This window comes from Nyctibius grandis, chromosome 1 (genome assembly GCF_013368605.1).
Source record: "Nyctibius grandis isolate bNycGra1 chromosome 1, bNycGra1.pri, whole genome shotgun sequence".
NCBI classification, from domain to species: domain Eukaryota; kingdom Metazoa; phylum Chordata; class Aves; order Nyctibiiformes; family Nyctibiidae; genus Nyctibius; species Nyctibius grandis.
Window position 1 is genome coordinate 97098884 of NC_090658.1, and position 14673 is coordinate 97113556.

The 14673-nt window shown below is 38.1% G+C and overlaps 1 protein-coding gene across 12 annotated transcripts in view; it reads right to left on the reverse strand.

Annotated features, from left to right (window-relative positions):
* KCNQ5 (potassium voltage-gated channel subfamily Q member 5) overlaps positions 1-14673 on the reverse strand; it is a 318037-nt gene that overhangs the window by 88246 nt on the left and 215118 nt on the right. For all 12 annotated transcript variants that reach the window (XM_068414989.1, XM_068414970.1, XM_068414998.1 and 9 more), the window contains one exon: positions 4448-4538. In XM_068414989.1, coding sequence (XP_068271090.1) covers positions 4448-4538 — 91 coding nt within the window. The remainder of the gene's footprint in view (positions 1-4447; positions 4539-14673) is intronic.

Below are 14673 nucleotides of genomic sequence, written 5' to 3' on the forward strand. Positions count from 1 at the left end.
GAGAACACTCAACAAAACTGCAATTAACGCGTGGTCTATACCCTACCTTCTTTGTTAGAAATGTATCTAGAAATTAAATCTCTCAAGATCATTCAGTTTTTCCTTTTATGCATCGTTAGCTGGTCCTACAGAGCCATCCATCTGGTCCTCTGCTTAGGTCTGGTGGTCTTTTATCCAAGCGTTGCAAGAGGATTCAAGTTCTGGGAGAATAAATCTAAACTGAAAAATGCTACTTTTTGAATTAAGTACTATCCATCTCATTTTTTTAAAAATCCACTCTGATCAGCTTTAAAATTTTATAGCGGATTTGTATGATTACATCTCTGTGGATGGATTAAGTCTCCTAGACCAGAGATAAATTAAATATGTGCTTGCCTGCTATGGGGCAGCTATACCCTATGTTTTTTAATAAATGTTCATCCTCTTTCTACATTTCTTTTATGGGAAAATGTTAGAAGAGAAAAATCTTAGGAAGATCTTAATTGCTAGAAGCACTTACTAGACGCCCCTTTTGGATTCGTATAAGCGACCACAGTACATGTAGAAGCTAGCCTCATCTACCACACACTGCCTGGTTTTGTGTCTTTGGGAGCTATTTCTACCTGAAGAATGTGTTCCTAGAGTACATTTTCAGAGGCCCTTATCCTGCAGAACTGCGTACAGCTTTCTACCCCAGCCTTTTCCAGAGAAAAAACAAACCAGATTTGACAAAACCAGTCCTGCTGAAATTCACGAGTTTTGCAATCTCTCCATCTTGATTAAAAACAAAAATTATGAAAAAAATGGAATGCTTTGTCACTTCATTTAAAAGTGACATTTTTTTCCTACAGCCTCAATTTTACTTTTAAGTCAAAAGCTCTAAAATGCTCAAATGCACAAATAATATTTTATGCCAGGTCAAATGAAAAATTTAACCTGATCCAAGACTTATTTTAGACTTTTTGATTTGCCATATCTTTGTGGGTCAACTCAAAATATTTTATTTATTTTCTTGAATTGACAGGAAACAAACAGAAGCGAACGAGTTATTCACATATCTTTAGTTGAAAATGATCTTAAAATATAGAGAGTTTGGTCATGAGAGTGAATGACCTCCCGTTCCAGATATATTCCTTCTTGGCTATCTTCCTTTTGCCTTCCCAGCCTAAGTTTTCCTTCCCTTGTGTTTATTATTTGATAAAGTGCCAGCAAACATACTTGTAGGAGATCAGCAATACACCAAAGATTATTTTCTTGCTGTGTTAGTTGGATTCTTAAGCTGCTTGTGGCTTTTTTGATGTTTAAGTATATTTTATTCTACTATCTGTCTGGGTTATATCACTGCTACAACTTCAGTGCCAGAAGTCGTATGCACAGACAAGGCTAAAGCATAATTATAATTATAGTTATAAGGAGTTTTATCTGATGCTTTTCCCCTGGTTAGCCTTATTATTTCTGGACAAAAATCTAACCAAATTAATTACTGATGTAACAATCCAACACTGCTGTATGTAACATGCACTTAACTTATCTGCAGTACTTTCATTGTAAGCATAGAATTCAAATCTTAAACGCGTTTCCCTTGACAGGCCCCCTGATAAGTAGAAGATGCCTAGGAATACAGTAGTACCTGTGTGGATGCCAGAACTGAAGCCCTGGCTGGGTACGGCAAAAGGCAGCGGGGCAGTTTGTGTCGGCTCTGGGAGCAGAGCTCAGGTGTTTCTGCAGTCCAGACGAGTCCATTAATCTCTGCTGATGTTCAGAAGCCCTCAGCTAATACTTCTTTCCTAAATGACGATTTACTTTGAGCTATCGCACACTGTTGTAGGCTTCTGAGAGAGTATTTAGGATGCAGTGATTAGGAGATATGTTTTCTGCTCCCTTGTGAGGCGAGGCTGAGGGAGATAAATGGAATTGACTGATTGCAGAACAATAATCTTCTCTGCTCCTCTGGCCTTTCTGAGAAGGAAAGGTTTGCTCACCTCATCTACACTTGCCTCTTTAACCTCCCTGTGTAATTGTGAATAGCTGCAATATGTCAAAAGCCACAAGTGCCAGTGCAGGCAGTAGCTCAGGTATTAAGTTGAAGGAACATTACATTAGCTTTTTAGCCAATTAACATGGCTCTAGGGGGGACCCTCTGGAATAAATCTGGGAAGCAAATAGTTCACAGAAACCCAGCAGGCAGCTCTACGGATTGCTGTATTTGTGTGGTACTTCACTAGAAAATAAACATCTATCTTCCATCTCAAGCATGAAGCAAAACTGTATTAAACCAAATTCTGATAGTTAATACAACTGTCTCTACTAAGTGACACATTTATAAGAGTTGTGTGAATCACTGCAAGGAAAAGGTTGCGAAAACTCTAGTGACTGCAGTTATGTGTTGGCACAGCCAAAACAACTGCTCCTGAGCTAATGCAGAAATGTATTTTTCTCCTGGTTTGTGGTTGCAAAAGCCTGCTTTGATAACAATGCTAATATCAGCTAATGATTCGGTATGCAGAGAAGCAGCAAATCATGCATCAGCAAACTGGAATAAACCAGTCAGCTTTAGCCTGCTTCTGGAACTTCATACTTTGCTGTGTTTATATTTTTCTCCATTAGAGACCCACCGCAGGAGCCGTAAAATTCATCATCACTAGATTTATTCCTGCCAAAGGTTTGCTGAACACACTAGGCTATGGCATAGAAATGTTGCACCAGGCTAGTATTGATGCTTCAAGGATTAACCATCCACCCTCTTCCTCCTTAAGGCCATTTCTGTGTTCAGAGGATGCCACGGGATGTACAGTCAGAACTGTTAAGATGGACAAAGTCCATCTTTGAAGCCGTAGCAGCAGAAAGCACCACAGTTTCCTGCCGCAGACCCCGAGCAGCGCAGTTCCACTGATGGACACCTCCACAGGGAACGGTGTCTCGGCTAGCGGAGCTCACTGCACCTCCGCCTGGCGCTGGCACAAAGCCCAGGACTTCGCAGGGCTTCTCCACATTCAGGCTCCTGGGAGAGCCATGGCAAAGCACAGGGAATGTGTTTATCAGCCAACTGAGGAATCAGCGGTGGTAAGTGTACCAACGCAATCAACAAATATGTGGCTCATGGGAAATGCGTGTTTTATGTCAGAACAAATGGCATTTCTACAACCAATTTGCATAAGTATACAGGGAAACAGATTACTTGTCACAAAAGCACCTGCTATTAGAAATAGGGTATTTTCAGACTAACCAAATTTTCCTGTTTTCCATACCAGATAATCTTAGCAATTAGTGTAGTAATTGCAATAACTTAACTAGTTGCAGAACATTCAAACTTCCATTTGCAAAGTGCTGTTCAGATATGTAAATAATGGGACTAGGTATGACTGTAGGATTAAATCTGATCACTTTTAGCTGGTTTAATGCCACCTGATCTTTTCTCCAGAAAAAGAAAAGGTGCTAATATGGGTAGGAAGCAAAATACCACATTTAGCACAGCTTTCCCTAATTAGGGAATCAGATGGAGCAGAACACCACACATCTGCACCTAGCCAGCTCTGGACATTTAGTTCAGGTATCTTGATGCAGTGGCACATTGTGCAGTAGAGACATAGCATACACCATAATTGTGCTGATTGTCCTGCTCACACCATAATTAATTAAGAGAGCTGCTCCGAAGACCAGGGCTTTCGGATATATACAGTGATGACAATTAAAATGTTGGCATTTGTCAACAGTTAGTTCACCCCAGGCGCTACCTAACGAGCCCCACTCTGCTGTATGGAACCGAAATAACCATGGTAACTCTGGGTATATAGTGACATTTTAATGATCACTACCGCCTATCCTCAGGCCATCAATTGCAGAACTAAACGGCACATCAAGAAGCAGATGAATAAAGTGGCATCCATACAATGCATGAAAAATGTTAACCACTTTTAGGGATCAAAGCCATTTATATCTACCTCGGAAGGGAAAAAGGAGACATAAACATAATACAAAAGCATGTATTATGAAGAAATAATGAAACTACCACATCCTACTGCAGCAACTGCCACTAAAATGTCAGTATCTACCAATAGCTAGCACAAATTGATATCTAAGATACCAAAATTATTTCCTATTTTAAGTATAAGTGCCTCTTACTACATGCTGACTTTATAAATGGCAGCAGCAGTATCAAAGGTCTTTCATGCTCAGTCACTGCCAAACTGCAGTAGAAAAACGATGTTATAAACCACAGCAATTCTCAAGCAAAGAAGGGGATGTAATACAGTACTTTAATAACACTTTCATACAACCATCTGACCTGTTTTTAAACAAAAAGATGGTGGAATCCTCTATTTTATAATTTTTTTTCATCATTCTAATGAAAAAGTCTGGTTTCTTAAAGCAATCAGGAATTATAGTTTTTTCTCCATGGTGAGGGAGAGGATTTGAGTGTATACAAAAGTACCTGTAAAACTGTCTTGTATTTAGAAGTTTCACTTACCAAAATGAAGAGACAACCAGAGGCAAGTTTTGTGTGTTCAGGAATAGTAGAAAACACGGACAAAATCAAGCAACCAAACACAAGGAGAAAACTGAAAAAGAAAGAATATTAATAATTGTTAATATTTTTCAGAACCCTGGCCCAGTATCTGTATTGATCCTACTTCACCAACATTAATAGAAGACTATCAATGAACAGTCTTCATTAATAGAAGGGAATTCAACTACTACTTAACTTAGCTCATTAAAGACATTAGAACAGCCTATTACTAAATCCACATGCTTCTGAGCATCACTGGTAGAATTAATGGAAACAAACACAAGAAGCAAGATTTTCTTAAAGAAATCCCATTATACACAGACACTACTTTTGGTATCACAATCCTGTACCTTTATGCAGTCCAGACAGATACTCTTAGTGACTTTAAAGAAAGATCACCAATGGGAGAGTTCTCTCCCCAGTCTGAAAAATCATTTCTTCCACAACTGGCCACAAATATCTGCTGTATAAGCTTATCAAAGAGCTAAGATACATATTGCACCTAACTGCCCATCTGAAAAAGAACTTCCTTCTGAGCAACAAACTTCATGTACAAACTACCAGAAGCTGAGAGGTAGCTGAGTTATGGCATCACTGCCCTAAATGAACAGGCTCCGGTCTGGGAACAAACAATACCATACAATCCATTGAAGAAGTTAAAGGAGCGAATTGAGAAAGTCTCACACAAGTCGTGCAATTACAAATGGGAGAACATGACTGCAGTTTTGAGCTTGCATGAGCTTGCATGTTTTATGGTACTGATGAATACATGCAGGCAAAGCAAAGCACTAACATGCTCTAAATCTATTTGCAAGGAAGATGCAAACACCTGATATCACTGTAGAAATTCTTGCATATCCCATGTCTGATCTTTACATGATACAGCACATGTGGTGATTGCAGACATGAGCCTGCAGAGCTAGTCTGCTCTGAGGCCTACACTATGGATGATAAGGAATATGCTTTCCTATTGTACTGCTTCACCAATAGCAATACCCCTGTGCTGGTGAAACCACCTATGAATCGGATCAGAAGAGAAGTTCATTTCGCCCACAATACCACGAACTGACTAAGCAGCAGCCAGGCAGCACACTGAGTGCAAGGCAGTGCATGTTCTATATTTTAAATTCTTGCACTGGATTTTGCAAGTAGTAATAATTGATTCTATCAATGTTTTCCTGATTTCCTTCTTAAAACACTTGCCAGTGATTCTGGGCAATGAGTCAACCAACAAAGGGCAGGCCTTTGGCTTTTGCCTGAATTGCTGGGACTCTTGTCAGCAGATGCTCTAACCCTACATGAATAGGTATTGTAATTAATGCAGATATATATCTGCAAGAAAGTACAAATGGCTCCTTCCTGATACAAAAGGGACTCAGATCTCTTCCAGAGACGAAGGGAAAAAGCATAGAAATTACTGATCTAGGTAGAGGGTGCATATGCTCTTCAATATGATGTTTCCATTAACCAACACAATAATTCTGAAGACATAGAAAGCAGCCTTTAAGAGAAGTACTGGAGGGGGTGTGTGGGGGTGTTTCTGGTGGCCAAGTTGAACATCCCTCAGCAGTATGCTCTTGTGGCAATGAAAGCCAACCACAAGCTGAGTTATACTAGCAAGAACGTATCCAGCAGGTTGAGGGAAGTGATTAGTTCCCACTGTCTGGCATCTGAAAGACCACATCTGGAGTGCTGTGCCCAGTTTGGGACTTCCCAGCATGAGAGACAGATGGGCAGACTGAAATGAGCCCAGTGGAGGGTCACCAAGGTGGTCAGGGGCTGCAGCTTATGACATATAGCAGGGGCTGAGCAGAGCTGTGTTTGTCCAGCCTGGACAAAGGGAGGCTGAGACCTCTGATTGCTGTCCTCAGCTATCTAATTCTGGTTATAAAGAAGGTAGAAAGGACACAATTTGCAGGAAAGAAAATTATGATTAGCTTTAAGGAAAAAAAGTCACAGTGAAGGTGGTTCAGCACAGGAACAAGTTGCCCAGCCAGGCTGAAAAATCTTTGTCCCTAGAGGTTTTCAGAACTTGTCTGGAAATGGCCCTGGTCTGACTTTGAAGTGAGCTCCTCTTTGAGCAGGAGGTTGGACTAGATGATCTGAATTCTATTCTGAATCTGAATTCTTCTATGATTCTAACTACTGGATACAAACTTTAATATATTATTGCATCTGCCCCCATTTGTGCTTCAGAAGCTAAAATTGCTCTCTCCCTTATAACATAAGTGCCGTAATATAGTAGTGATGTAATATACCCAGTACATTAGGCAAAAATGTAAGTCCATTTCTTCAGAATTTCTATTAGAAAATCTGATGTGCAATGCGATAAGACATTGAAGGCACATTTTGTAGCATATCACTTAACTGCCAGGGTGAAGTCCTACTCTGAAAATCAAATCTGGTAGGAACTTGCATATAAGCTCTACCAAGAACTGTAAATAAAACAGTTTCCAGGAGGGTAAAGGGTGTCTCTGGCATTGGCAAGTCTATCTTCCAGATCAAAGAAAGATAAAGATGAGCATATATGTGCTTAAAGGTTTCATAAAACACTCATTCAAGTGACAAAATCCCACCTTGTGAGCAATTTTGCTCCTTTTCCCCCCACTTTTTTTAAAAAGGAAAATCTCACAGAACATTACTGGTAGTTTCAGCTGCTACAGCCTTCAAATACAACCCCCCTATAATTACATCCTACTGGCATAGGCATAAATGTGGTTTCTCCTCGTTAAGGCTTGCACAGAAGGCAAAATAAAATTAAGAAGTGACTAAGAATTTACAGTAAAAGGATGTCATTTCCTTTTGCTGAATTGCTTTAGTCCTGAATCAGTTAAAATTATATTTTCTTGCTTCCTTTTTGTTTTGGTATTAAAAATTGCTCTTGTTTAGTTGTATTCCAGTAATACCAACTAAATTGGAGGCTCAGTTGTACTGGGTCTTGTCCAAACACACAAGTTTTCACTTGGAAGAGATCTCTTATAGCACAATTATAGAAAACAGAAACAGCAGGAAAAAAAGAAAGCTTGTTGTTCCCATATCACGGCTGGAGACCATGGCACAGAAAAGGTAAGGGACTTGCCTAAGGCTACACAGAAAGTCTTTATACATGAACCTTTTAAGTCCCAGCCCAGTCCTGCAGTCACAAAACCATCCTCCACTCACCCACCACTTGCTTTGCCACAGTTCCTCAGAACTGTGATTTAGAAGATCACTCTGGGCAAAGTGTTGATTCATGATAGATGGGAAAAGTGAGTCAGGAGAGGGAACCAGTACAGTTAAGCACGATATTAATCAAAATAAAGGTAAATATTCAGGAAAGCCAGGTGCAGTTTAGATTAGCACCTGGTAGACATAGTTCTGCAGATTATCAACGAAAAGCAGGAACAATCCTCACAGCCATGCATAAGAATAGTCTTGGAAAGATATTTTTCCAAACCTCTATAACCTTTTGTTCTCAGTTTTTCCAGAAACTCTACAAGGACTGGAGCATTGTTATTAATTATTATTATTAAAGAACAAAAGAAAAATATTTGCATTTATCCACCCACACATTCAAACCTTGCCCCTCTATCCCTCATTCCTTCCTCCAACACTGAACACTTCTTTTACTGCCATTCAGCATATTATGTCTAAAATTAGACTGTAAGCACTTTGGGGGAGGGGAGAAACCCAGTCCTACTAGCCTTGCAGAACTAAAAGCATACTTTTAGGTGCTGTAAAACATAACACTAGCAACAAAAGTGAAAGGATTAAGTGTTCTGGAATATTTTCTGTAGTTTATTTACCACTGACGTGCTTTTCTTCAAAGTAAACCAATAGTCAGGATTCACTTTTTACTTTTTTTAATTTAATCTGTTTACTCAGGCCATGCAATGAAAGCACCTCTCTTTTTCCCCAGCAAGAAATGAAATCATGGGGGATACAGCAACGCCTTTCACCTGGCTGGACATTAAACAAGGATCTTCCCAGCAAAAATAAATCCCTAAGGTTCAAACGCTGCAGTGGTCAAAGTGTATCAGAAGTTGTTCTTTCCTATCATGAACTATTTCTCCAGCGACAGATGAAGTGCAGAGGATTGCATTAAGCCCTGGATAGTCATTTTATAACTCTCAATAGAGGAAAAATTATTTTTGAATGCCAGCATTTGAACTGTGTGCTGTGATACATGCTATATAAGAGGATGCTGCTGTAGGTAGAGAGAAGTACAAAGCAAAACACAGATCAATTATTTGGCCTCTATTGGTTCAATCTGGATCATATATTTGTTCAGGCTGAAAAAAACAGATGGTCTTTCCTTATGCATTCAGTATCAGACAGTAAAACATGTGCCTTAGGCAGTAACTTCCCATAAAATTATTCAAGCACTGCCATAGTCTTGTATTTTATCAAAAGCAGCAACTTCCATTTTGTTTCAGCAGTAATCAGTTTTGATGCCAATCCTTTCATCTTATTCCCCTGCTTCTAAAAGCATACACTAATTGGAGAAAAGCCAATTTATGAAAGATAATATAACTCAGAAGCTTTGATATTTATTCAATCCGCCTCTCATAAACTTGTCTTACTGGTTAATTAGAAACTACCAATTCTCCATTTATTTAATTTTCAACAGAATTTACTATAGTTTGTGATTTAAGAGCTGTTCATAGGGGAGAGGATGTTCAGCTTAAAGCAATTGTTAAAACATTACTCAGGGTATATCGTAAGCATAAAAAATACACTCAGAGAAGACCTTTAAAAGCTATTTTGCTACATTGTTTACTGCTAGAATTAAAATAGTCAAAAGTTAAACATCTGCAAACAGTTTTATGACCTCTTCTGTAAATAATAAAAATGTATCACTGTTAAAGTGACATAATTAAGCGATTAGACCACCAGAGTTATGTTCCAGTATTATTTGAGATCTGATTTAATCACATAAGTGCAAGGACATTCAGGATTATGACCAAAACTGTTTGCAAACCATTGGCAGTACCATTATCCTGGATTTTGTATGGAAGGTAGAAAATGTTTGAAAGCTTTTGCTAACCTTAACTACCACCAAAAAGTAGCTCTTACTTTTCCCACTGGTACAGAGTCAGAACTAATGCAGTTGCTTACAAACTTACAGGAAGTTGTTTGCATTCACGAGGTCTGAGTCTGCAAAGAAGCTATTAGAGCCCCTTCATAAGTAATTCCTTCCCACAGCCAGGAGCAGTGCCCATGTTTTCTCAACAGTGATCAGGATTTTGCTGAGCTGAGTACCCAAGTACCACCTTTAAATGATTTTTTAATTCTTGAATGCATAAAATCTGTGTGAGGCATTAGATTGGTAAATGTGCTGAAGATTATACTGGATGTGTAACACCAATATATCCATTACAGATTTAGATAAGTGGATACAATACCCAGTAAAAATCCTATAAAGAAAGGAAGGAAAGAGACAGTCATTCATGGCACTGCTATACTTTCATTTGGGCTATTAGTTTTGGTCTCACAAAAAGCACAGAGACAGGTACTTGATAAGTGGGTTGCCCTACACGAGGTCCCTGCCTCAGCTAGATGCTGTTGGCACTCTCATCCCTCTTGGTGTGTGAGAAAGAGAGACTTCATGGCTTCAGTGTGCCATGGAGCTGATGCAGACAGAGAAAAAAAAACATCTCCTGGACTAGAAGTTACTGTTATATATACGCACAATTTGCAAGGCACTAAGTTCCCACAGAGGAGAAAGTATGCATATCGCTGGACTGGGAGTTGGTGTACCACGTTGCATCCCAGAGCAGACATGCATGCTCAAGAGAGGAAGGCAGCAGAAACCTGACAGCTTCCGTCAGCCTCCGTGCACTTCCTGGTGTCTCTGAGCAAACAGTTCTTGGAGGTGGGTGGAAATATCCTCTCGGATAGGACATGGAAAGACAAACACTGGAGCATTTTCCCAGATTCAGGAAGAACTGAAAGTGAAAATGTCAGCTAGTGCAGGCGTGAGGAGGACATTTACGAAGGTCCTGTGGTGTCTCCCTTAAAAAGCAATCTTTTCAACGTTTCTATAAAACAGATAATGCACTGCTGACATGGTGGAAAAGAATACAGTTTAACAGTTGTGATAGTGCAAGCCATGTGGATTAAATTTTCCATCATTTATAGTTTCAATGTGACTTGTTTATGCAAGAAAATGAGATATGACAAAGGTTATTACAATTTGTTAAAAATGTTTGACAAAAGCCGCATGGAGAACAAGCGCTCTCCCATAGAAAAAGCTCATAAATTTCTCCTGTAGGCTTTCTTTAAAATGACTTGCACTTCAACCTTTTCTTCAAGTGGAAGAGTGTAACATGTTAAGAGCTTGATACCACGCTGCCTCCTACCCTGAAACAACACAACAGCCCTGTCTGTGGAGAGGTGGAGTATAAAGACCTCATTGTCTTAAAGTTTGAAAATAAATTGGATAGGAAAGTTCAAAGAGAGTTTTTGAGACAAAAATATAAACAGCAATAACATCTTTTTATATATTCTTTCTTTGCATAAATTGTTACATTTTTAAGAAATATACACATTTGAACTGAATTTCATGTCTGATTTTTTTTTTAAGAACTGAACTTGCTTTTGCAGCAACTGGTTTAGAAAGGTGAGTTTTGTCTGGCTCTGGTGAATGTTTTATTTAAACAATATTTTATTTTTCATTCCCCTACAGGATGTTTATTCATTCTAAAAATTAGAACAGTTCATCAAATATGAAAGAGTTTAAGTTTGCAGTGTCAAAAAAGTTGTTGTCAAGCTAAACTGACCTTTCCTGTCATATTTTTAAGGAGTCATATTTTACCAGTGTCTGCTAAGTGATTGTATTTGGCTTATATTGGCAAAGAAATGAAAAGTCTATAACAGGAGATGTAATGAAAACCAAGCAAATGAAATAGCTCAGATACCTATGGGACACCAATCAAAGTGTCATTAAATACATATTTGATAATCCATTCCATCCTCAACAAAAAATAAAATATCAAGGTAAATTTCTCTAGGGATCTATAAATTAGGCATCATTCTTCCGTGAGCAAGCATATCAACTTAAAGGAAAACAAAACAAAACAAGAAATACTTATTCTGATGGGTTTAATGCTCAGAGATACTCATGACCTAGATATTTTCTGAAAGGTTTTCATTGGCTTTGGCAGGAGACATTTTTGACACAAAAATAAAAATAAAGCATGTGTTCTTCAAGATTTTAACTATTTTAAAGACTGGGAAGCATGATACTGATTTGCATCCCAGGATCTTTGCACTTACAGGTGCCTCAAATCTGTAGAAAATGACGAAACACTCCTTTTATCGCATGCAAAGAGTAGGAATTTTTGTAGAACAATATTTTCAAATGTAAATGCTTAATTTAGTAAACAAAATCTGTATTTGGACAACTCTGTTGGTGTTTTTTTTTCTTTTGCATCAAATAGACCTGACTCCTAGTGACAAGTCTGGTAGCTCACCTAGCAAACTTTGCTTCACCACAGATATTTCCCAAGAAATTTAATTTAAGATATGAATAGAAACTATGTTGTATTTATCACCGAGCATTGGCTGCAGCATTTAGATGGTTTTTTAGAACATATACAAAATCAAGCTAAAAACTTTATTATAATGCAATGCAGAAAATTAAAAAGAATTACAGTATGAAGCTGGAGAAATGAAAACCACTGCATAATCTCTTTTGTAAAACCATTTTTCCATTGCAGTCTATTTATTCTAACCTTGTCCACAATCTAGGGCAAAGGCAAATAGTCAAATAACCTTTTTCTGAAAAAGTGTTTTCTAACACACTGTACTCAGATCTCTTGCTAATCAGAAAAATAATCCTTAATATAAGAAATGTGTAGATGTGTAAGAAAGAAATGTGTTCTGGTAATCACTAGCATAATCCACTTCAAAATCAGCTTTTCAGGTCTTCAGCTTTTAAGACAGAAATACTGCCACTTCCACATGTTTGTTTTTATGGACTAAGAGAGCAAAATCAAAAGAAGAGAAGAATTGTAGTAGAATTGACTGCTGGTTATTTTTCATGCCACAGGTAACAGTCTCCTCTTTGCTCAGTGCTGGGAGTGCAGCTCTGGCTCCGCTGAAGCTAAGGCATGAGTGATTGTAATGGGCCAGACATCACTCACCTTCATTATCTAATTGTCCATCAGTGGCCAACAGTGCCATGGCTTTGGTGTAGAAAACATACTAGGTTGGGAAAAAAAACCTGTCTATCTTAGCCTCTGGAGTTAATCCCACTCAGTGTAAATCATCAAGACCCCTAGTAAATCACACCGTGCCAGGGAATGAATGGCACTTTTACTCCTGATGGCTCCTGATGGTCCACACCATTAAATGGTGAGAACTGCCACTAAAACCCTTTTGGCCTGGGAAAATAGCACTTTCCTAGACAATTCCTGGGTATGGTATAGTAGTTAGCATGTATCTGGATGAAATTTTTCTCTGCACTTGCTAGTACAGATTTTACTATGTACAGGTACTTCTGGATGTCAAGTTATTGTGTAGAAAAACCATTATTATACTTAAGTTCAAGCACTATCAAATGAGCATATTTAAAATATGAGCTATAATTTATGATCAATGAAGATATTTCAGTATTGTTTTACATTTCAATTGAAGGTAAGGACGGAGGCAAAGTCTATTGAAAATGTAATCATTCAAATTCAGGTGCCTGCCTGACATGTTTGAATAAAAAACTTGGGACTGAACTACTAGCAAGATTTGGGATTAAGACAACTAGCCCAACATGACTATGGTAGGTTGATACTTTGGGCAGCAACCAAGGATCAACCATGCATTTTCACCTAAAACATTCCATCCTATTGAAGAGCTCTGAAACATAAATCAATCTCCTTATTTATCCTATTTTTCTTCAGTAGTATATTAGATACTGGATTTTGCTTTGGTTTTAAATTTGTTTTTCAGTAGTGTGTGGCCAGTAACACAGAGAACTAAAAGAGCTCTTCAGGAGAAAGGACCACTCAAATATAGTCATGCAAATATACTGCTGCAGTACATGACTAAAAGGAACTCCTCTTCATCGCATCCCTCAAGAAGGCCTCTTAGTAACCCTTGGCTACCTTTATAATTTTTTATTTTTCCAGACATGTGAACAAAGTAGTACCCACAAATCCTCCAAAAATAGCTTTCCAGACTGCAAAATAACACAATTATTATGGCAGCAATGTTCACTTTCATGATACAGATGAAGAATCTATGGGATGCTTGGCTTTGCATGGGGATTCCAGTTTATTTGCTGTCACTAAGTACTATTAAGTCTCACATTTTACCAGAATACTGGATAATAAAAATAGAAAAAGGTATTTTCAGTGGAAACATTAGAGTTCCTGAGTGTAATTGATGTGTCTTGTACCACACCACTATATCAGCCTGTAATGGCTGTGGGAGGAATGGCACAAAATGATTAAAAATTACAAATACTGGATAATGGGCACACTTTATGATGCCTTGATTCAGCAGGCTGATTAAGACAGGAACAATTTATCAATTTTTAATATACTGAAATACAGAATAATATTTTTAAACTATCAGTTTAGGAGAAGGAGGATGAAAGAGTAAGTCTGTCCTGAACAAAACCATATATTCATGACAGAATTTCAAAAAATGATAAACATAACAACAGTATTTAAAAGTCCAGGCTACCTTGTAGCCCCAACACCCTTCACAGCTACCACAGAAATCTAAGGAGCCACAAATGCCAGGGCTCATTAAACTTGGCAGAATAATGTCATAATGGCATCAAGAATAAACATTTTGGAAAATTTCTTCAATGTACCAAGATCTAGGTCTTCTTTCTCTAATTTAATTTATTCCTTTCACTAATAGCTGGGTTTTAGTCTTCACTGAAACCTTATAGTTGACTTCAGTGGAAGTATGGCTTGTACTGGGAATTATGAGCTGACTCATAAATATCATCAGTGCAAAGAAAATCCTGTTAATTTCCTATAGCTTTCTTCCAGTAGTAAACAAGGATATAAATGGAACACAGAATATTTTTCCAACATAATGCATTGTTAGTATTAAACTTACTTCTGAAAATCAATCATTGCACTTTAGCTCAAGGGTGTTCAGTTTTATACGACACCATTAGTCTTGTCTTCCTTAATCTAAATAAGTTCTGCACTTTCTGGAATCTGAAGTGCCCTTTCTTGTTGTTAGGCAGCAGT